The 23,644-nt window shown below is 42.5% G+C and overlaps 2 protein-coding genes across 8 annotated transcripts; both read right to left on the bottom strand.

Annotated features, from left to right (window-relative positions):
- Positions 1-23: 23 nt before the first annotated feature.
- Positions 24-18,002, bottom strand: cald1b (caldesmon 1b). Of its 6 annotated transcripts, none has more exons than XM_055030764.1 (16): positions 17,950-18,002; positions 13,402-13,505; positions 12,357-12,482; positions 11,228-11,552; positions 10,316-11,128; positions 10,157-10,192; positions 9,325-9,392; positions 9,007-9,256; positions 8,781-8,906; positions 8,383-8,426; positions 8,210-8,285; positions 7,019-7,147; positions 6,795-6,932; positions 5,460-5,528; positions 5,049-5,094; positions 24-2,686 (listed from the first exon to the last, which is right to left on the bottom strand). In XM_055030764.1, the coding sequence occupies exons 2-15, from the start codon at positions 13,473-13,475 to the stop codon at positions 5,062-5,064; spliced, it is 2,307 nt and encodes a 768-aa protein (XP_054886739.1). In that variant the 5' UTR covers positions 13,476-13,505; positions 17,950-18,002; the 3' UTR covers positions 24-2,686; positions 5,049-5,061. The 6 variants fall into 6 exon arrangements, with proteins under 6 accessions (XP_054886739.1, XP_054886730.1, XP_054886752.1 ...); XM_055030755.1 differs by lacking the exon at positions 17,950-18,002 and adding an exon at positions 13,756-13,876; XM_055030777.1 differs by lacking the exon at positions 17,950-18,002 and adding an exon at positions 13,756-13,876 and having other exon boundaries at positions 9,007-9,253.
- Positions 18,003-19,010: 1,008 nt separating this feature from the next.
- On the bottom strand, positions 19,011-23,282 carry bpgm (2,3-bisphosphoglycerate mutase). 2 transcript variants are annotated; one of them, XM_055030731.1, is made up of 3 exons: positions 22,838-23,282; positions 21,856-22,464; positions 19,011-20,574 (listed from the first exon to the last, which is right to left on the bottom strand). In XM_055030731.1, exons 1-3 carry the CDS (start codon positions 22,854-22,856, stop codon positions 20,399-20,401), a joined length of 804 nt encoding a protein of 267 aa, XP_054886706.1. In that variant the 5' UTR covers positions 22,857-23,282; the 3' UTR covers positions 19,011-20,398. The 2 variants fall into 2 exon arrangements, with proteins under 2 accessions (XP_054886706.1, XP_054886717.1); XM_055030742.1 differs by having other exon boundaries at positions 23,091-23,282.
- Between the last annotated feature and the right edge of the window lie 362 nt (positions 23,283-23,644).

Genomic DNA, 23,644 nt, shown 5'->3' with positions numbered 1-23,644 from the left:
AAAGTGACGCAACACAACCAGAACAAGGTCTGTGTTTTTATTTATTTATTTTTTTCTTTCAAATGTTTTTTTTTAATTTTATTGCTAACGTCAATATTGTCAAACAGATCGAATCGCGACAACATTTAGGCAAGGTGCAAAACAAAACAAAACAGATGGAAGAAGGTGGTTACAGGTGCAGATCATCAACTTGTTGATCCAACGTATCACAGACTGGACTGCAGCACAAAATAAGGTGGCAGGTGACAATGGCAGCAAAACAAATCTTGAAAAAAAATAAAACAAAAATCTCAGCAGTCCATTTGATAAAGTGAGAACAATTCGAAGCTCGATAGAAAAGCCGACCGGTTCTGCAGCAGAAACCGATGAGTTAAAGGTCAACACATTCTCTGGCGGACAAACTCAGTGATACAAACAGATTCCCTAATCCTTAGAAGCTCCACATCTCCACTCACCGATCTATAAAGCAGCACCACAGTGAAAGTTACTAACAACTTGGTAAAACACTGGCACTATATAGGGGCTTTTCTCTCAATGTCCGGATGACAGGTGCTGCCTCCGGAAACAGAGTCGTGATCAAGTCCAAACAGTCACGCCGATGTTACCTCCTGTGATGATGACAACGAGGATCGCATAAATCATAATTAGGCATGGGTCTGTTTCTGATATGAAGCTATGTCGAGCTTTTAAAAACCCATGGTTTCATCATTCATCATCCTGTTTCACGCTATTAATGTCTTTTTAATGAGGTGCCAGAGGGAGCATCGTCATTGTGCCCAGAGTTCTTTTTTATTTTTATTTCTCAGCTATGAGGCGCATGTAGTTGAAACGTGAAGCACACACGCCTCTTTCTGCACACTGCTGGAAGGAAGGAGGCAGCTACTCTTTACCTTTCGCTTCACATGAAAGATAAGTTTGAACGTGTGGAAATATTCCCATGTGCAAAGAACACAGTAATATCTATCAAGAGGCCGACCGGCAGAGCAGATAGCCTGACTAATTAACAAGGTTCTTACTCTGCAAAGGACAGAAAGGAAAATGAGGAGAACTACAACTGTATTTAGGTGCTGTTAATGCAATTAAAATACTAATAATTCAAATTCATTCAAAAATAATAAATGTTACATAGACATAACTGTAATTACCAATATGCCACATTACAGCAGTAGTAGGTATAATTTGTACATTCCTGTTTTGGATGATGTTAACATTTTTGTTTAATTTTTTTTTTTTATCATCCTACTCAAGGTCATAGCATGAGAAGCTCAAGTACATACAGTGAGAAGCTCATATAGCCCCATGTTTAATCATCAGCAATATAATCCAAAACTATTTGACATGACATACAATATATTGAAACAATCCTAGGACTTTCTAAAGTGTTATGTTAACCTTAAAGAAGAGTTTAAAAAAGTATTAAACTAATTTACTAGTAAGCCTTAGAAACATATAAGGTTCCAATTTGCATTGCTTTTAAAAATGAACTTATTTATTACCAATAAATAAGTTCATTTTCAAGAAGCTGAAAGTCCATGGATGAATAGGGCCTCTTGCTAATTTTGACTTTAAACAGCCACATCTTACCATTTCTTTACAGTATATCATCCATGTTCAAAACCATTATTGAATATTATCCATAATGGTTAATATTATGGATATTAGTCATTATATTAATGGTTAATATGCATAATATATTCTGCTATTGCATGTCTAACTGCATGTTCCTTCAGTTCATATCCATTTGCTTTTGTTCACAGTGATGTCACTCAAGTTTTAAAAAAAAATATCAGAATATCTTTGTAGTCTTTTGTTTTGTTAGAAATGTCTACTGTCTGAAAAGATGGTGGACATGATGTATTATAGGAGAACGTACCTTAACTTAGAAAAAGCAAAAACAAAGACGAAATGCTTTCCCTGACACTCACATTGATTTAAGTTGTTAGTTCTCACCTTTGCATAGAAATGAGAAGCATGAAGCAGCTGGGCTGCCTTTAAACATTTAAGTACAAAATATTTTCTTCACCGTCAGACTACACTGATGTAAATTTTGAATACAGAGGACGACAAGGTTTGTGTTACACAGTTACAACAGATATTCCCCACACAATAAAAGAAGAAACAATCTAAAATAAAAATAGAAAATTATGCGTAAACCAGACTTTGTGTGAAAGCTGCAGTGGTGTTGGGCGCCCCCTGTTGGTTTGGAGGCTCTAAGAAATTGCTTAGCACACTTGTACCTTGGGGCATGTATTGCAAAGAACAACTTCCGACATCGGTATTAAAAGGTCACTGAAATTGTAAAAGTATGATTATTTCACTATTAAATGTTTTTGTCTCATTTGCATGTCACATTACCGCTGGGTAACAGATTATGAGTCCTCACGGCAGTCGTCTAGGTAGCCGAAACTAGGCGTAATCGCATCAACTTCTCCTGGATCGGGGTTGAAAGTGATCAAATATGCAGCAGTGCAGAATTTCTCGAACCACAGAGCAGATGTTGGCTGGTGCAGATGTTGGCTGGTGCAGATGACCCGCGGCCTGGAACGTCGGCTCCCTTTCTGGTAGGAATGAGAAGTGTGGTGAAGGGCAAAGGAGCCCGAAGGAGAGCAGGAACCTCTTCAGACAGAAAACAGCTTGATCATGAAGTCATCGGTTGCTTTTGTTGAATTTTATTTCATTTTTAAGCCTGCAAAGAGTAAGACATCAGTTGTAATAGTCACTGCATATGTCAAAGTGGCTATGTATAGATTCTGATAGTTTAGTGGGTGTGAAACAGCATTAACCTCAAGGTTGTTTACCAAAGCTTTATATTCAGTTTCCTTTATGAATGTAAATGTCTAGCTCAAACTGGCATTTGTTTTCTTTCGAAACCTCAACTACAAAGTCAATACAAGCCTCTTTGTGGTTGAAACTTGGTCATTTGCCCTTCACTTCATTCCTCAGCTGTCCATTTCTCATGAAGACACTGGGAGGGAACAAACAAGGATCGCTATTTATGGCTGAAGCCGACACCTCTCCGTTTACGGCTGAGTATCCGCACCACTTAGCTTTCTCCAGATTTTTGCATGTTCAAACCTTTTTCACCAAACGGACCAGATTCAGAATGGACAAAACAGGCGTGTGTGTGTGTGTGTGTGTGTGTGTAAAGATTCACAGTCTCTGGTCAATACTTTGGTGAAACATCCCCCCAGCATGATGCAGCCATCACCGTGCTTCACAATAGAGATGTCAGTCAAAGAAATGAGCAGCGCCTGCTTTTTTTCAGATGCTACAAGTATTCCTGAGACCAAAACATTTTGTTTTGGTTTCATTAGATTACTTTCTTAAAATCCAAGTTGTGTGTTGTGGTCTGCCTGATTACTCTAACTCAGAAGCTTGACGTGGGGAGTGCCTTCGCAGTGGCTGACCTTCAGGATGGCTCTCTTTTGCCCACAAGGGAACATTGGTGCCCTTTCTAAGAGACCTTTGGGGTTTTTTGTCACCAATAAACGTGGCCTGAAAGGTGTTTTCCTCAAAAAGTATATCATAGTTGGAGGTCAAATCCAGGCCTGGATGTCTACAATCAAGTGTTTTCTGCTCTGGCGTGCGTAGGCAAATGAGGTTCATTCTGAGCGGCACAGCAAAGTGCTTGAACGCTCACAAAAATATGGTGCGTAAGTGTTTATATTTTTCAGAATTTTGCATGATTTTCTAAAGACATGTTTCCATACGGCGGGACACGCAGATTGAATAAGCCTGGCGAACAAGGCCGACTCGCAGCTCAAAGTGTCTGTAATCCTTCCCAGCACTCAGTTTTAATGTGAAAATCAAGCAGCTGCACTGCGGCATGCCTGACGGCTTACTGGCTCTCTGCGCGTCACCGGGCAATCCAGGTGGCACACCCGGTGAACAGTGTGCTTCGAAAAACACGACAGACACGTCAGGAGTCTGGAACTTTCTTTATACTGGGAAACAAGGTCATGGTGGACGTTTTTAAATATAGACCTCGGTGCCGCAGATCTGAGCCTGTGCCCAAATATCCCCTGCAGGAGATTTGATTTACAGAGAGCAACTTCTCTTCTACAAAGTGCAGTAGCTGGGTTGGGGAAGTTATGAGGGCCCTATGGGGTATGAATCAGTCAGAGCCTCCTCATCTTACCAAGGATATAAGCAAACATACCTGACTGGTAAAGGTGAACGCTGGTTTAACATAAATTGTCTTACACATTTGTAGAAAGAGCTAGAACTGATCCGGTCCTTTATTTGACTCAATTAGCCAGGTACGTTTTTTAAAAATCAACATTTATAAGTTAAAGTACACTACATCAAATTGACACAAAGTCCACCATTTTTGTTTTTGGCCTTCTGTTTCTTAAAAAGAAAAAAGTATGTGGTGCATTTTGTATTCAGCCTCCTAAATCAATACTTTGCAGAATCACCTGTCACTGCAATTTTAGCCACAACTCTTTTAAAGTTTCTAGCACCTTTATGAATACAAAGACAGAAATGTTTGCCTGCTTTTCTCTGCAAAATGGTTCAAGCTCAGGCAGATTCTTGCTAAGGAAAAGCATCCTCACAGCCCGACGCTTTTCAGGCTGCGTGTGCCTAAACGTTTAGTGACGGTCGCATGTGACCCAGTGCGCCTTCTTCCAGATGTTTGCGTCTCCAGTGGATTTCTTTTTTCCACTTTTCTTTAAAGGGCAGACTTGTGTGTCACACACTTCATATTTGATCTGTTGACAATTCCTCCCACCTGAGCTGTGGATTTCTCCAGATCCCCCAGAGTTACCATGGGTGTCTTGGATTCTCATTGATGCTTTCCCTGGGAGGCCAGCCATTTGTTGGTAGGTTTGCAGTTGCACCATTTACTCTCACCCTAAACCCTTCTTTGAGTGCAGAAGCAAACTAATTTGCTCTTTCGTAACATGACCATTTGTTCCATGTTTTGTCAGTTTTCTAAAACAGCATAGAAATGCAGATAAAATGAGAAAACTCATGCAAATAACCTACAAAGTGAACATAAATAAATCCAATGAGTAAAAGCACTAAAATATGTGTCGGTCACTCACCGTTTGGGTCTTTCTAATTGAACTTGCTTTTCCCTCCAACCGCCACCTAGAAACAAGAACGACAGCAGGAACTAATGACGTGAACGTCTCCTTCGTTTCGGACACCTCCATAAAGTAAATTGATTTCATTCAGTTTTGTATGTGGTGCCAACCCACAACATGTGTGGCTGAAAGCAAAATAAAGAGCTCTGATTCCTGTCGTTTTCCATCTATACAAACACCTATTTATAAAGAATACACATGGATATGGATATAGATTAGAGTGAAGAGAATTTGTTCATTAATGAAGCTGAACTATATGTAAATTAACAGAATTATAGACGCAGACACCTTCTGAAAGTGATGCCAAATAGTTTTTCGACTGGGGATTTTCCTTAAAGACAATAGGTGAGGTGAGTCTGCATCCCATACCTTGGCTGGTGTTGAGCCTCTCTTGGCTTCCCACATGCCGCGTTTGCCAACTTCACCTGGTTTGGCTTCCTGTCACGTTGGAGGAAAGTAAGAATGTGACACTACTCCAGGATAATATATCGACCTTGTGTTGTAGTTTCAAACGATGTTTTGCAACGGTCAATAGAATAATGTACATTCGCGAGATTCTGAAATTGGTTTGGTTACTATTGTGTCCGATAATGTCTAATGTTGCTCATTTGATTCTTTCCAACATTTTGCTGCTGCAAGTGCTTTGTCTAAATTACATTTCAATAGTATTTCTTTCAATATGTTCAGTGACACGTTCCATTTAATTTAGCATCTGCTTGATGGGAAAATGAAGACACTAAAAAACCTCAAAAACTGTTCTTGTCTATATCATATTAGTTAATAAATTCAGGAAATAACTTCAAATAACAAGGACATCATAAAGGAAAAAAATTGCCACAGCAAACAGGAAATAAACCAAAAAAGAAACAAAACAAAAGTCGGGAATAGTAAATGACACAAACAGTCCTCTAGACTGCTGTGTAGCGTTTTTCCATCAGAGGGGGGTGTTGATGCAAAAGTTGCGGCACGCTGAGCCAACAAGTCACAAGTCGCATTTGACCCCAAAGTCATTTTGCTCTTAAATTGTGCTTCAGAACAATGTGACACGTCATTCAGAAACGCTGCTGTAAGGGGAGACGGTGTGATGTCTCCAGAGAAGCTGGTGGGATTAGCAGCTTGTGTCCTACTTCTGGACAAGAACACAATGTCCAGCAAGTAGCAGTTCAGCAGAGACACAATTCATGTATGTACAGATAAAATAAACGGGCCTCTCAGTTTCTGTCTGTTGTCCTTTTTTACTTTTAAGTTTTTTTTTTTTTTTTTTGCTGCGTTAATGTAGAATGATAAATTCTCACTGCTGTCAAGCATGACAAAACAAAGATAAATATGCATTGTACTGTTTTTAATGAAATTTTAACAGTTATCCCATTTCCAGCAGTGTTCTTAATACAAGCTCCTTTCGGGCATTTAGGTAATAATACACGTTGAAGCTTTAGAAAAAGTCTGAGAAGTATAAAAGGAGCAGTGAGAAGTGAGAGCAGATGCTGTTGGCGAAACAGTCCATGTGGGGTCACCAGACTCCTGTGGGCCACGCCGTTCATTCATGGAGCTCCGACACAAAAGCTCCAGTTAACAAAAGACCGATACGTCGACGAGCAAAGGAAGAAATTAGCGTGCTCAGAATATCAAAGGATTACTGTCACAAAGCAACACGGGTGTCGTGTTATAGTGGCTACATGAAGAGAAGGATTCATCAGGTCTTACTGGTGGCTTTGCAGCTGCTGGTGGTGATGGTGCTGCTGCTGGAGCTGGAGCTGGAGCTGGGGTCTTCTCTGCTTCTGCAGGCTTCCCCTTCCAGCTGTTGCCGCGTCCTGCCACACTTCCTTTGATGCCAGCCACATCCTGGAAGAGTTGAGAAGGATTCTCACCTTTGGTGTTCCTTCTGATATCGGAAAATGCGTCTGATCCTCTCAGGCATCCTGTCTCACCTTGTTTGCTGGACTTTCGGGGGCGGTGCTGCTCACGGCGCCTTTCTCCCACATGCTCTTGATGTTGCGCGTTCCTCCCGTGGGGATGTCGGCCAAAGGAGACCTGGGGGATTTGACCTCTTTGTTTCCCTGTGGGACAAAATAGGGGAGTCCAGTTCCTTCGTGTCAACATGCAGCAACGCACTGAAGATTTTGTTTTCGAAATGTTTTCATTGTCTTTGCTTTTTTGTGTGTGTGTTTCCATGTGTTTAGTTAAAGGATTGATGTAGTGATGGGGGGAGGATTGAGTCCAACGACTCGCCAGGGGAGGCAGTCACACCACCGGCTGATTTGTTAAGGGGGTGGCTGCTTGGTTTGTACAACCACCCAGCAGGGGTTAAATCCACAACCGACACTTTAGTATTCAGAGATGTTGTTTCGAGAGAAGTTGTATGGGATGACAGTCTTCTGTCAGTGTCCTCAAGATGCTGGCATGGCGATGCTTCAGGAAGAAGACTCTCCTCGCACGACTTTGATCCAACGACAAAGGATTATTACAAACTGCAGCCCAAATCCGCACAACCGAGTCGGGAGGGAATCTTGGCCCGATCGTAGTGACATCCTCCCCCGATTGCTGGACTGCATCTGTTTTATAGGGTTCTGATCAGCACAACGTAAACATTGTCCTACAGTATTTCCCAGATATAGACATGTTTAGGTCTTGGCGACGGATCGTCTGCTGCTGCTGCTGAAGTTCATAGATTAAACTGCTTTTGAAAACTCTGTGTTTTTTTGTTTTGTTTTGTGTTTTGCCGTGACTGTTCCTCCCAAGCATCCCAAGTCCTCCTGTATGATCAGACATGCAGGAGAGCAACTGGAAGTGTGAATTTAAAAGTCTTGCCACAGATGGATTCTCTGTGGATTTTTAGGAATTAACACTCTGACATGCGCTTCGAGCTGACTGCATGTTCAGCATTGTTGTCTTGATTGTTGTCAGGAAGGAAACAAGCGATAACATGCAGGGCAGTGACACTGAGAAACATTGCTTTAGGTGGAGGACATGTTGAAGGAGATTTGCGGAGGTGCAAGTTGCAGACCTTTGTTCTATTCGCTGTCAATTTCGCGAGAATTCACACACATACATTTCTGGAAATGCTTTCTTTTCCCCTTTTTACATTTACTGAAGGTGAATTTGATCGTATTAAGTCTCACCTGCATAGCAGAGGTGAACTGTTCCAATCTGTTCCCAATCTTTGGCACGAGCGGAGTATGTGACGCCCTCGCTGGGCTGTTGAATGGATGAAAAACATTCTGCACGTTTGATATAAAGCGGGAAATGTTTGATTGTTTATATTTGCTCATGTACTAGTTGTCGTCTGACCCACCTTTTCTGAGCAGACTTGGTCAGAAACTCTGCCTTTTCCCCAATCTGCAGGATGAGACAGCGTTGCTCAGAATTAACAGTCCATGTCAACAAGAAACAAACCTGACCTGTGAAGTTAGAGTGTCAGCAATGTGGATATATGTACAATATTTCATTAAAGAAAAGGAGATTGTCTTCCAGAAATCTTTCAGTGTCGTCTTCGACTTTCCGATGGTACTCTAATAATTTTTTGAACTTCTTTTCTGTCTTTTTTTGCTCATTTTCAGTCAGCATGAGGTGATGGACACCAAGGTACTGAAAAACATTCAAGATCAGCATTTAGAACCTTTTTTTTATTAACTACATGCTGCAGGCTTTGAAATCGTGGTAAAGTTAACAACTCTACTCTCCACATCTCACCTTAGAGGAGCCTTTCGGACTGATGGTGAAGTCAGGTTTTGCTGCTTCCTCCCCCATTTGTTTCTTCTTCTCTGCAGCCTCTGCTCTCCTTCTCTCTATCTCCTCCTTCATCCTCCTTCTCTCCTCCTGTTAGAAACACAGCGGTGCAGCCAAAGAGCATGAACTGTCGAAACTCCAACTCCAACTAAAACCCCAGATACTTCCTTTACGGGAAGCACGTAATCACCTGCTCTTTGGCTTTCTTTTCCTCCTGCTCCTTCTTCCTCTGCTTCTCCTCTTCCTCCAGGATTTTCCTCCTCTCCTCCCTCTTCCTCTTGAGCTCCTCCAGCTCAGCCTCCGCATCCTGCTGCTTCTGCTTCATCTTCTCGATCTCCTCGCTCTCGGCGTCGTTCCGCCGCTGCTTCAGCTCCAGCAGCTTGCGCTCGGCCTCCCGTCGCTCGGCGTCCTCCGCCTTGCTGGGAGGAGCGCCGTCCCTGCTGGCACAGCGAACCCCTTATTAGCATTCATTTGGTTTTATGTCAAGGCGTGGTTTTTCACGTTTTACCTTGTGGTTTTCTCTGTTTTCTTCAGTTTATTCTCAAAGATGGCTCCATTCTGTTTGGCAGGTTCATTCTTGAATGGAGAGGAAGAAAAGGTTACATATATTACCTTAACTGAAAGAGAAAAAAATATATATATAAATATATATATTATACGGTACAAGTAAGAATTTTACATACACCTGAGCTTCATATATTGTTGATATATAAATATATTTATTTCTCATTTTATTTATTTTTGATTATTTCGACGCAAAGACAACTTGAGTGACTGTAATAGACAATCACTCATGAATGACTCCATGAATTTTCTCTCATTTACACTGGTGAAAAGTTACACCCACAAATGTATTAATATTTCAGTAAATGTCCGGCTGCAAGCTGAAGTCGATGCGTTTCCCGCTCAGTTCATGTTTGCGCGTGTCGAAAAGCGCCGCTCTGGAGAAAAGATTTATGACGACGTTTGGCCTGAACTGAGAAAGTACGCCTGGACGAGTGACGGTGCGTCCAGGCACGGTGGTGGCAGCGTTACGCTGTGGGATCTGTGTCGCTCCACCTAACAGCGGTAATTCCTGGAAGCGTGTGTGTTTCCTTTTGCAACTTGCTAATGGACGTTTATGCAGATGTTACTGGAGATGCGTTCACTTCACCCTGTGGGAATAATTTGGACTCTTGTGTTTACAGAAAATGCAGAGGACACTTCAACACCCATTTCTAAAATGATTGAACTTCTCTTTATAGCATATTTATTCCACGAAGAAAAAGACAAAATTTCAAAGGCGTACTGAAAAGTCAAAACTGAATACATCGGTGGAAGAAGTGCTGGTTCAGTTTTACCTTCTCCTTAAAGCCAAGTTTCTTAGGTTTCTCCTCCTTCAATCAGAAAAAGATCAGACAGAGGAAAATGACGTAAATATGATATTAATGTTATCATATTTGTACATAAATCTGACAACTTTTAGAATACAATGTCCACAGAGGGAACTACAGTCCTACCTCCTCCTCCTTCTTCTTCTTCTCTTCAGCCTCTCTCTTTTTACGTTTATCCTCCTCCTCCTTTTTCTTCTTCTCTTCCGCCTCCTTTTTCCGCTTCTTGTCCTCCTCTTTCTTTTTCTCCTCCAGCTCCCTCCTCTTCTTCTCTTCTTCCTTCTTTTTCTCCTCCGCTTCTCGTTTCCTCCTCTCCTCTTCCTTCTTCTTCTCTTCCGCCTCCTTTTTCCGCTTCTCCTCCTCTTCTTTTTTCTTCTTCTCCTCCTGCTCTATCTTCCGTTGCTTCTCGGCTTCCTCCCTCTTCTTTTTATCCTCCACTTCCCGCCTCTGATTTTCTTCTTCTTCTTCTTTCCTCGCCTTCTCCTCCATCTCTTTTCGGTGCTTTTCCTCCTCTTCCCGCTTCAGCTTTTCTTCCTCTTCCCGCTTTTGTTTCTCCTCCTCCTCTTTCTTCTGTTTCTCCTCAATCTCCCTTCTCTCGTTTTCCTCCTCTTCACTTTTCTTTTCTTCCTCCTCCTTCTTGAGCCTCTCTTCCATCTCTCTCTGTTGCTGTTCCTCCTCTTCCCTTTTCCTCTCCTCTTCCTTTAGTTTTCTTTCTTCCTCTTCCGTCCTGGCTTTTTCCTCGTGTTCCCTTTTCTGCCTCTCTTCCTCCTCCATCCTCAGCTTTTCTTCTTCTTCTTTGTGCCGTCTTTCTTCCTCTTCTCTCCTCTTCCTTCCTTCCTCCTCCTCGTGTTGGTCCGGAACAGCTTCCTCCTCGGTGTCGTTCGTCGTTGAATCGGGTTCCTCTTGCTCAACTTCGGTCGGTGCCGTTTTCTCCTCAGCCTCCTAGAAAACAAACCGTGTGTCAACATCCTGTGAAGAGACAAAGAGCTGCTTCTTCTTTGTTATTAATAAAAAGAAAGAAACAAAAGCACTTTTTTTCACCTGTTCCTCTTTCTTTTCGTCTCTCTCCTCCTTCCCCCATGAGTTTGTCTCAGTATCTGTGGCTTCCTCCTGAGCAGGCCTCTCCTCTGTTTTCTCCTCTTCCTCCTCCGTGTGTTTGCTGCCTTTGCTGACGGGGGGCAGCTCCTGCAGGCCGCCGTCCGTGCCGTTGGTGGAAATGACGGTGGGGTCGAGCTCCTTCTGCCTCTCCATCGCCTCCTTCATCCTCTTCTGCCTGCGCTCCTCCCTCTTGGCCAGGCGCTCCAGCAGAGCCTGGTCATCCTCCGCTCCTCCAGGAGCGGTCGTGGACGATTCGGTCTCCGTCGCGCTAAACAAACATAAAATCTTTTTATTTATTTATTTCACAAGACTTGGAAACTTAGGTTCACATTTGACTGCAATCAAATCTCATATGAGTGAGTGGATGCTTTGTCAGCTTTGGTCAAAAGGAGGAAGAAAATTGACATTAATGAACTAATGAACTATTATTGCCAACACAATGACAATAAAAACCCTCTTTGGAGAAAGCTTTTAAGAATATCGGTAACTTCCAATAATTGAGATGTTACTTTCACTGAAATGTGACTGAAGGTGCATATCTAATGTTCAAAATTACCAATTAAGTTACATGAAGGTTTTGAAAAATAACCTCCAACTTTCTAGAAAGCAACATATAAGCTCTGGGAGAGACTCATGAAAGTTCAGAAACAGGATTTACTTGATAAGTTCCACGTAGGGCAAAGTAAGTTCTTGGAAAATACCTCGCTGCTTCCTTTAAGTAGAAGCGCTTCAAACATCGGACAGAAGTTGCGGGAAATGAATAAGTTCCTGAAAGTACCTGCTAAGTGTCATTCGTTTTTCATAAAGTATTCCTGGTAAGTTTGGGAAAGGACCTGATGGGTTTCTGAAATGTCCCAGGAAGTAATCTGTAATTTGTGGGGAAGCAACCTGCAAGCCTGGGTTAGAAATGTTCCCTGTCACGCTCACAAACTCGACTGCCAAGCACCCTCAACAAAACTTCCTCTGCCCGTTTGTAACATGTTGACAGTGTTTTTGTCACGGCGAGCGTCAGCAGCGTTGGAAACACAAAGAATGCGAATCCCCTCGGCCGTCTCGTGTGGCCGTCCGGCACCTGTTGGTGTCGGCCGTGTCCGTCGTTCCAGACTCGTCCGAGTCTCTCGTTTTTTTCCTTTCTTCCCTGGCATGTCGCCTTCGCTCTCGGGCCTCCTTCTCCTCCTCGTCATTCATGGAAATGCCCCTGAAAAAACGCGCAGGCAGAACATGTTCACATAAAGGTCTATTGGTTTCAGAGTAGTTCATTGAAACAGTGAAAGGACATGGAACGGCAAGCAAAGATTTGTGCCTCTTTGTTGACATTCGATCTTACTTAGATCAGCGAGTCTCTGTGGAGTGAAACAAAATGTATTCTTTCCTAAAACAAACACTAGGAGCGTCTCCATCTTCTTTGACATAGAAATAAAAACCTGAACATGAAGCAAATTCACTAAATCTTTTCAATTTCTTCTCTTTTATTTTGCTAATGTTCTTCCTTTCCTCCAAAGTTTTAGTAAGATGTTAAGAAAGCATAAAAGTGAAGGCCCTTTGACACAGACGGGCTCCAGCTGTCTAGATGTACATCTAGACATTTTTTTGTTTGTTTGTTTGCTGAGAGAGAAGGAGAAAGACATGAAGAGAGCAAACGTTACTAAAACGGCTCGAGAGCATCGGAGCGGGTCATGGTGCGCTGAAATAGAAAGAGAGTCAAAGCATTCCAGAGTCTGGCACAGTTGGAGAAAAGAGAAGCCGAAGGGCTGGAGGGCGGGCTGGAGGGCGGGCCGGGTCGACCCGCCTGGCAGCAGCTGGCAGGAAGACTGTGAGAAAACAGCCGGAACAGTCTTTCTGCCAGGAGTTTGATCTGTCACCGACTCTAAAGTAGAAGTCGGTCTTGACTTTGTGGGGATGGGAATGAAAAGCCCCACAACGACTTCAACAATAATAGCGTGAGCTAGTTCCTTTTAGATATGCACCAAGGTTTTTTGTTGCCTCAATAGACAACAAAAACTTAAAAGATCCTTCTGATGTTGAGATTTTGCAAACCTCTGACAAGAACTCTCCATGTGCGACCGAGTTCATGTTCGCACTGGAAACCTGTGACTTGTGTCCAAGTCTCCGCTCACCTCTCTGCATCCTGACGCATCTGCTCTCTCCTCTGCCTCCTCAGCTCCATGCGGCGGTCAAAGTCATCGTCCATGTTGCCCCAAGGATTCTCCTCTCTCACTCACTGAAACACACAAACACCATTCTTACGTGCTGCTTGTTGAGTGTTTGCCCCAGCACCTTACTTTATTTCTTCATTTTCATTTTTGTCTTTGCAGTTCTGTGGGAATTATCATCACAATCCAAACATTTGAAAGAGAGAGCATCGAAGACGAGGAGCTTCTTATATGTGGCACGTGAGGCATGCGGACCACCGGACGGCTTAATGATGTATGCGAGAGATAAAAACTACAGTGCACCTTAGTTTACAATACCTTGGCGACCACAAAGTTCAGTCCACAAGCGGCTCTTCCCTCGTCATGAATCGGCCCTCGCAGTCTGGTTTGTATCTCAGCCGTTCAGCAGCTCGGAGGATTCCTGTTTGCTCTTTCAGTGACTTCAACTACCAGAAAAGGCAAAGCCTGCCTCCCTGCTCCCCTCGTTTTCTTTCTCATCCTCCCTTCTCCTCCTCAGCCCGACTCTTGCTTTAAATCCAAAACACTTATCCCTTTTCTGGCAGAAGGGATGAAAGGGCATCCCTTCATTTCAGCGTTTACCGCTCAAAGGTGGGGAAAGCAACAGAAGCCGAAGTGACATGATGACATGGGTCGAAGGTTTTCGACCCACGTAAAAAAATATATATGATAAGATATTAATAATAATAATAATAATAATAATAATAATAATAATAATAATAATAATAATATAATAATAATAATAATAATAAAGAAGAGTTCAAAATGTGTCCAAGGATGCAAACAAACCCAAAAACACATTGCCTTCAAGGGAACAACTTGGTACACGTTGTGAAATTAAGAGTTATAAAGACGAGTTCAGAAAAATTGATGCTACTGAAAATAATCTTGAAACATGTATGAGAGGCATATACGACTTACAATGAGAGGAATGATGACTATCAGTCAAAATGTTTGGAGGATGAATGAAAAAACAAAAACGTTTATTTTTTCCGGTTGGTTGCTATTAATTTAATTCTTCTTACTTGATGCTTTAGTGATGAAGTTAAACCTGAATGACATGAACTGATGTAATTCATGAAAAATACCCTAAATATTAACTTCAGAACTGTGCAACTTTATAAACACTCTGGAAACATGTGATATAATCTGCCTCTGACTTTATAATCTTTGTTGGAGTAAAAATGGGAGCTGTCATCACAATCATGTCGTTGCTGCCTGTGGCGCCTCATTAACAAGTTCATTTGTGGCAGTATTCCAGATTTTATGGCTTCACTCGTACTTATGACTTTTCCGCTTATTATTCACTGCCACAACCCTGAGTTTAATTCAGACTTCGACCTCCACTATGTGCCGGTAAATCTGACGCTACACTAGCTGAAGCCAAAGTTAACTGAGAGGTCGTGACGCATCAGGAAGAGTTTTGTACTTTAAACTTCAGTTTTGATGGAAGACCTCCAGGTTTCTGACTGAGGGTCTATCTTTCAAGGTAGATGGGTCAAATACTGACATGTCAGGACATTTGTTTCCAGTTAAATTGCAAAAGATGGCCTAATTCTAAACAAATAAATAAATAATCTACAACATACAAGGTTTTCTTAACCCCTCAACATTGCAGAGGAACGCCCGCTCGCCCTATTGTTTTTGTATTTTCTGGGGATAAGGCTTTTAATACTCTCCTCGTAATTAATCAGATGTGTCATAGACGTAAACGTGGAGACATTCAGCATGTGGTTAATCAGATGACCCTACTCCCCTGCTCCATACCCAGAGGAGGTTCTCAGTAATAGATGGGGAAAGCACTTTAACATGAATATAGATAAACACTTGCCAGAGAGGCGTTTGCAATCAATCAAGAAGCTGCAGCTCCTTACTCCACTTGACCAAACATGGTCACGTATGAAAAGGTCCCCGACCAGGGTAGGAATTCTTCACAGTTCACGAGCCGCAGCATGCTGGAGCAATGACCTTTTATGCGGCGTGTTTGATTGTTCGTGTGCAGGTCGTTGCCTCGTTTCGCAGCGCAGGTAAAGTTAGAAAAAGAAGGATATCTTGCCCTTCAGTGAGCATGAGAAGAAGCCTAGACTCTTCCTGTTTGCATTTTTGTCTTAATGTATTAAATCACTGGAGTGTTTCTCAACAGTTTTCTCAAAATATAATAGGAAGAAAGAACTGAAAACTGGCGACAGACAGAAATTTTAAAGTTAGCTGTGATTCATTCCACAACAGTGGTTGGAGTGGAAATAAACGGCATGCGGTGGCGTGCCTCCCCACGCTTGGCCTCCTTTTATGGAAGCACACAGGCACAGTCAGCTGTAGAGTCCCCATCTGTGTGATACACAAAGCCACAGAACGTGAGTGACGTTTACTGTAGGAAATACCTGCTGCTGTCAAAAGTGGCAACCTGAAAATAACTTTTCCCTGTTCTCACCAGGAATCGATTTTCCCCAAAACGCCGCCGTTTGGCTTCCTGTTTGTGCATAGGCGGACTACAGCGGCTGCTAAAAGCTGGTTTAATATGAATGGGGATTTAAAGCACAGCTGTAAGCACAGCTGTATTTGATTTAGCTTGAATCCACTTGTCAAGTGAGAACCACCTCCGGTGGTTTGCTAGTGTCTAAATCCACTTCCTCTCCCGTTTAGAGGGTACAGTCCAAAGAGAAACCAGCCCTTAGTGTCACCGAGTTCATTTGTGTTCATAGTAAATGTAGCATGAATGAAACCTGCCCTCAATGACTGAGAACACCTGTTGCATCAAATTAACTGCCAGAGGGGGCGCCGTAGGCACAGAGGGAGGATCCTTCACCTGCCTCTTCATGCTCTGACATGATCATGTTTCAGTGTTTGAAATGTGGAACGCACCATGTTGGGATTGGGAATGGTGTTTTCCTGGGTGAGATGCAGTTTTCTGACAAGACATTGCTTTATGTATGTGGGTCAAAAAAATGAGAGTAATAATTTTATATATATGCACACACACACACACGCACGCACACGCACACACACACACACACACACACACACACACACACACGTACACACACACACACACACACACACACACACGAGTGGCTCTCATCTTGACTATTTAATAAGCTAAAGTTGTTAACAGTTAATAACTGGTTGTTTTACAGCATCTGGTGAGACGAGAACATGTTACAAATACATGCCACACTATTCAGATGTTGCTGCTGGCGGGCAAAAACCTTAAAATCTCCATTTTTGGGGTTTTCTTTTACTAAAAATTTTTTTACTCAGCTTCTGTTTGTGATTGTATGAATGCATTCACAGTGGAAGGTGTCATAGAGCATGTAACCTTGACCTAATGCTATGAATTTACATTCAGGAGTAAGACGTGTTTCTCATTTCTTTATAAATGACATTTTCAGAGAGACAACGTTTCAGTTGGACAGCACTGATTTGTATTAGCGAAGTATTGCGACAACTACGTATCCGTTTCCATCCACTTCACTTTGTATTGATCTATTACACAGCATTCCGATGACACACGTTGACATTGTGAGAAAGTTCAAAAAGTGTACTTTTACTACTTTTGCAAGGCTCACTCAACAGCCTCTGGCTGTTATGCACACGCACAGCCGTTTACATTTTCCCACAGTCCGACCTCAGCGATCACCAGGAGCGAGAGAGCCGGCTCCAGAGGTCCAAACCCATTTTCAGTCCCAATTGAGACCATCTAAGGAATAGAAGTCAGACCAGACTTGGCATGTCCACCCCTGAGTGTCCACAGCCACATCTGCTCAGTGTATGAGAAACAGATTTTAACAACAAATGATGGTCCTGACTCCTGTTTTGGACAGAGCAGATACCCGTGCTAACAAGTCAGATCTGGAGGAGGAAGGAATGAAACGTTGACTTTTACAGCTTTTGCAAATAAAAAATTACGTCGCCACTACTTTTGGTTTTTTTCATGTTCACAGTTTCACATTTTACGTTTAATGCTGTTGAAATTATTCCTTATGAATGACATGCCACACTTTTTTTTACCCCCCCAAGTCAACTTTTCATGCTTTTGAATTCTCAAGTGAAATCAATCCAGTAACATTTTTTAACAGGTTTCTGCTGAACACGGTAAAATAATTTATGTTTCAATGCAACGCTTTTTTGACACAAACAAAATATTCCTCCCACATTCCCATAGTCCAACGTGAGAATCAGCTCTGCGTAGTTCATGTAAAAACTTTCCTTATGTGGGATATTTATGAATGGCTAAGTTGTATATTTCAAAATAAATGAGATGTACAAAGTTCCTTAAGCTCATTGGATGCAACAGGTTATCTAAATGACTGATCCTCTGTCATTCGTGACGTTTACCAGTCAGGTTCTGACCTCTGTCCTCAGAAACAGGCACAGAAGCTGAAAACCTTTTCTGACTCAAAACATTCTGTTTTTTTTAATTATAGTAAATATAATATGACATAGCATTATTCACACAGAACACATTAGTGCACCAAATGTAACAATCAAACTTACCAGGGTGCAGACGAAGCGATTGGTCCTGCTGGAAATCAGCAGATGAAGACCTGCTGGAGGGTTTATAAGCAGGACATAAGGCGCTGAGCTCCGCCTGCTGAAGCTTCAGTAGTTTATGTATGGAATATGGCAGGTGTTATCTGTACAAGCTTCAATCTGAGGTTTTGTGGATGCATTTGTCATGAATTTGTCAAACGTTAATGTCTCCTGAATGTCTTTTGTCAAGATTCAAGCAAAAACAAAACAAAACAAAAAAAACTTAATTGCATTTGTTTTAGTTGTGCAGTCAAAGTGAAAAGTATGATTTGTTTATAAATTTGTAATTTGGACATTTGGAGTGTTGCCACAAAATAGTAGCCAGTGCATTTCATTGCTTTCAGAAGTTACTTAATCATTAAGTCTGTTAACCCGGGACTCTGAGGACAGATCTGGACTTTATGGGGGAGCGGCCGTCCAGTGACACACTGGGAGCCTGTGAAGGGTGTGACCCGGATGTCGAGTGGCATCACCTCAAACATTTGCTATCAAAGCTGAGGAGAGGATAGATGTAGCTAAATAATGCATGATCCAGAAAGAAAGTTGTTTGAGGGTGAAAAGACTTGAGACAGGAGTCTCACTTTCCAGAGGCAGAGCTGCGGTGAAATGGCTTAGATCGAAGAATATTTGTGTGGTGCAAAGGTCCAGTCTGTCCAATTCATAACTATTCACTACTTTGTGTTTCTCTGTTACATAAAATTTAAATTTGTATTCAGTAATGCGACTGAATTGTCCAGATGTAAAAGGTTACTCTTCGCATAATAACTCTTGTCACGTTGGTTGTTCCAAACATCAAACTTGTTGCATCATTTGCATCCATAAAGATAAAGACATTGACATAAAGACGGAGTTTTCTGAGACACTCGCAGTTAAACTGTCCATTCACTCATTTTACTGTTGGCTGAATTTTTTATTCATTTATTTGTTTCAAGTTGACGGGCATACAAAGAACCAGGCTGCGAAGACTTCCTTTGTGGCTTGGGAAAAAAGATTTGCTTACACAGAAATGATTGCACTGGTCTGGGTTCATGTGTTGTAACCCACAGCAGTTTATTGCCTCCAGGCTTCGCTAAGCGACCGGAATCCAACGTATGAACGACCCAAACAATCAAATCGTTTTCTGATCTGTTTCCAGTATCATTTGTCTCACCATAAATTAAATACACTCCTGATGTGACAGAGCTCAGCAAAAAACATAAAAAACCCCCCACAAAGATACATTAACGAAAATTAGAATTTTTATATTACATGGCAACCTTTCATCCGGTAACATCTGTAGGATTGATGATCTGAAACGACAAACATCAGTGCTGCTGACACTCAAATATTTGCAAATTCATGACTTGTCTTTTTCCTGCTGTGACAAAGCAATTCAGGGCACAAAGTAACAGTGACGGTGAAACACAACATGAAAATACAGGTATTGCATCAATTACACCCACAAACAAGAGATAAGAGCATAAAATAAACAGAGTTCTGCTTTATGGCAATGAGTATTCACACTTTGTACCGTTACTCACATTTATAACTTGAAAACTATCAAAAAAAAATACATTAACGATGCTTACATTCCCAATTATTATATTTGCACAAAATAAGACTTACTTTTCACAATAAAGACACATTCAGCAAGGTAACTTAAATTTGAAAACCTTCTTGTTAAAAGTGCAGATCACAGCCACTTCAGGTATTAGTGAGCCGCAGGAGTGCAATCCACATTTTTGTTCCGTACCAGAGGTAAACACTGTATAAACAAACCACTGTGCAATTCAAATGTATGATTTTTCCATGCAAATGTGGGATTGCAATGGCATATTTTAACAATATATTGAGCGTTATTTAATAAATAAGTAGATTACATGAAGCTCTCTAGCAAGTCCTAATGTAACAGCAATATATACTTTAAAAGACTAATATGAGCTTTTGCAGATTTTGTTTTTGCTTCATTACTTTCTGTAGAAAAGAATAAGTAAATAAATCAAGACCCACAAACAGACAGCTAAGACAAGGAGCAGAGTTTTCCCCAAAACATTTACACACAAAACACAGAACAGCAGCTTGCTAAAACATTTAGAGTACACATTGTTTTCCTGATCTCCTACATTTCCAGTGTATCCTGTTCAAGCCAACAATCACACATTGTAGCAAGTGTAACATTGAGACGTAGGAACCTCACAACTGCAGAGAGTTGTTGTTGTTGTTCTTCTCATTATTGGCTAATACTGCTATACAGAATAATTCAAGTCTGTTTAAGACTTATTACATCCGGCTACTTGCCGGATGTAATAATCCAGGCAGCAGGCAGTAAAGGCAGTGTGTGTGTGTGTGTGTGTGTGTGTGTGTGTGTGTGTGTGTGTGTGTGTGTGTGTGTGTGTGTGTGTGTGTGTGTGTGTGTGTGTGTGCGTGCGCGTGGTCAAGTCGCTTGTTTAGCCTTGCCCTGGTCCTCCACCTTTTTAATGGCGGCCTGAATCTTGGCCTGGTCTCCCAGCAGCTGGCGAGGCTTCACTGGTTTGAGGTTCTCGTCCAGCTCCAGCTGCACCGGCACCCCGGTGGGCAAAGTCACGTTGGCGATGTCTTCGTCCGAAATACCTGTCGAAACAAGTCAGTTAATTGAAGAGATTCACACATTAAATTGTCAGTTCACAGTTAATCTATGACAACGTTTCTTCATCAACTACAGTCAAAGCTACGTTGCGCTCAAACTGACGACCGTTTTGATAAAGCTTATCCTGTAGGATTCATACAGCTTACCAACTGTGTTGGAGTCGCTTTATATTCCAGTATATAAATCAAAACTGCGTTTTGACGTTACCTTGAGATGACTTATTTGTTGAGCATCAGCATTATAAAAAACAAGCTAAATAGAGTGACATTGAACAGTTTTATGTAATATCAGTATCTTTTCGTCAAACAGCCCTCCCCCTACGCACTCAGTTCCTGACAGCACGACTGCAACTCTTACGTAGGTTGAAAAGTCCCCTGTTGCCATGGAGATGGTGGTTTAAAACAGAAAACCCTTACCAGGCAAACCAGATCAAGAGACTCATCACTTACAGTATGAACTGAAATAAATTTGGTAGCAATAACAGGCGGTGGGAGCTTCGTATTTTCATAAACCCGACCAGTGTGGGAGGTGGAGGTGTCTCCTGTGCCTGGAGAAAATAACTGCACTCCTTTTTACTTCCTCTGACATTTTGTCACATTTCGACCAGAAACCTTTTCGTGGATGTTAGGGCGCAGAACTGAACTGAACTGCAAACGATCAGATGAGCTCAAACTTGAACCTTTTCGTTTGTGCCGAGTGTAATCTGACGATGCGCATCTCCCTGAACGCCCGATCTCTAGCGTGACACATGGTAGTGGCAGTATTATACCGTGGGAATACTTCAGCCAGGGTGAAGAAGCTACCCCAGCACAATCCTGGAAGACAACCACTTAGATAGAGGCTGCGTAGAAAAACATCTCAAAAAAAAAAAAAACTGATGGTACTGAATCTTCTCATATCCACTGGCATGCGTTCAATGAATATTCTTGCTCACTAATAATGCAAAATATTTTTGGAAAGGTAAGGTAAAAATGTATGATGATTACGAATACTGAAGCTGATGAATGAGACACGGCCCCCTCAAACCCTAACGCTTACAAGTGTAGTAAAAGGTCAGCATGGATTTCATATTACACTTAAATGTAACACAAACTTGCTGATCTTTCTGCACAAGTTCAAGCTTCCCTGTTTGGACCTGAAATATTTTATGTACTTTCTTGTTCAGTGACGCTGTTGAGCAACAGTGATCTTTAAAAAAGATGATTTCACTCCATCTATAAAAAAGAAAAAGAAAGAAAAGCGCAACACCGAGGCATACTGCATACCTTCCACGTGTTTAAGGATGGCCCTGCAGCTGTTTCCGTGACCAGAAATGAGGACGGTCTTGCCTTTCAGGATCTCGGGGACCACAGTGCTGTTCCAGTACGGCAGCAGCCTGTCCAGAACCTCCTTCAGGCTCTCAGCTCGGGGGAGGTTCTCATTCGGCACGTCGCACATGGCGTACCTGCGGTCGTTGTAGATTTCCCCATAATAAGGGTGGGACTCATCAATCAGAGGCGGAGTGATGTCATAGCTCCTTCTCCACTGCTTCACCTTTTGCTCTCCGTGCTGCAGAGCCATCTCAGCCCGGTTGAGTCCGATCAGGGCCCCATAGTGGCGCTCGTTCAGCCGCCACGACTTGATGACGGGGACCCACTCCTGGCCCATGGCCTCCAACACCAGCCACGCCGTGTGGATGGAGCGGCTGAGCAGGGAGGTGAACACCAAGTCGAACTTGTATCCCTGCTCCTTGAGAAGCCTGCCGCAGTCCCGGGCTTCCTCCACCCCCTCCTTGCTCAGCTTCTGGTCGACCCAGCTGCAGAAGCGGTTCTCCTTGTTCCAGGCCCCTTCGCCATGCCTCAGCAGAACCAGTCTGTACTTAGACATCCGAAGATCTAGAAGCAGAGGAGTCATGCACATTACTTGATGGGAACAAAACAAAGCTGGGTTTTTAAAAACAGACACGGGATACCCTGTCAACAGTGCCTGTTTCCAATTTTAAGTAGCCATGTTTTTTTGAATTACTATTGTTCCAAATACTACACCGTATTTATTGATTGTTTGTATTTTATGTATTTCTAAAGTGTGTTTCTATGCATTCGCTTCTCTTCTCATCCAGGTCACCCTTGAGAAAGAGGTCTTGAGATCTCAGTGGGTTTTCATCTGGTTAAAGAAAGGTTTAATGAAACAACAGCACATCACAGGTGGGTGATCTCAATTTCAAAGTAGGGAGAACTCCTTAGAGTCGATGCCAGATGAAACAGAGACCTGCTGAAGGGGTCGACATCGCCTCATCAATTATCCCGACTGAGAAAGAGAATCAAAACAGTAGTATCGGTGTCATCCATAACAGGAGCATTGCTGATGAACGGTGCGGTCAGGAGGATGGGTGACCCGGCGTCCTGACTATCAGCGCGCCGGTTAACGCTGCACAGCCGTTCAGTAAAGCGACAAGGCCGATGTAATTTCTAATCTTCACCAGAAACGGTCGAACTGTGTTGAGTGAAATGCATCGCCTTACCCCGGTGGACTTGGAAAAAAAAAAAAAAAAGAAAAGAAAAGAAAAAAACCCGACAGAAATGCCGTCGACACTCTCGTCAATGTTGACAGGAATCGCCAGGCCACAGCAACGTCCGCTCGGTGCGTTGGTGACTAACGTGGCGGTCGTCCAATCGGAGAGCCGTATCAGCCTTTGTGGGCGTTCCCCGCCGTGTCTGTTATGCCATATTAGGAGAGGGGGGGGGGGAAACGGTTCAGGCAAAGCTCGCGGTAGGGGAAGGAGAACAGAGAGCAAGAGGAAGAGGAGGTCGCAGCTACCGCACTGTGAACATATTTCTTGTTTCCATGAGTTACATGCGTTTCTTTAAAGGTATTTTCAACATTGTCTGTAGAAGTAGAAGTACAGTGCATCCATTGCTAGAGTCCTGTCAGTACTCGTAGCGGACATGGGCAGTTCTCGCGATAATGGCGTCCTGGTCGAGACCCTCCTTAACTCACAAGGAAGAAAAAAAAAAACAATATACATGCAGACCCCGACTTCAGAAACAAAAATGAGCTGGGGGAGGAGATTTAATT

The sequence above is a fragment of the Poeciliopsis prolifica genome, unplaced genomic scaffold, assembly GCF_027474105.1.
Source record: "Poeciliopsis prolifica strain line A6 unplaced genomic scaffold, Auburn_PproV2 SCAFFOLD001, whole genome shotgun sequence".
NCBI classification, from domain to species: Eukaryota; Metazoa; Chordata; class Actinopteri; order Cyprinodontiformes; family Poeciliidae; genus Poeciliopsis; species Poeciliopsis prolifica.
Note: the sequence above shows the minus strand (reverse complement) of the source record. Positions and strands in the feature narration are given on the sequence as shown.

What these genes read in the sequence shown, in the direction of transcription:
- cald1b (XM_055030764.1), bottom strand. Translation starts at nt 13,475, where the DNA reads ATGGACGATGACTTTGACCGCCGCATGGAGCTGAGGAGGCAGAGGAGA. An exon ending in AGAAGAAGAAGGAGGAGGAG is followed by an intron (nt 10,193 to 10,315) that starts GTAGGACTGTAG and finishes TTCTGATTGAAG; the next exon opens with GAGGAGAAACCTAAGAAACT. An exon ending in GTCCGAAAGGCTCCTCTAAG is followed by an intron (nt 8,427 to 8,780) that starts GTGAGATGTGGA and finishes CTCATCCTGCAG; the next exon opens with ATTGGGGAAAAGGCAGAGTT.
- bpgm (XM_055030731.1), bottom strand. An exon ending in CATCCTTAAACACGTGGAAG is followed by an intron (nt 20,575 to 21,855) that starts GTATGCAGTATG and finishes TTGTTTCGACAG; the next exon opens with GTATTTCGGACGAAGACATC.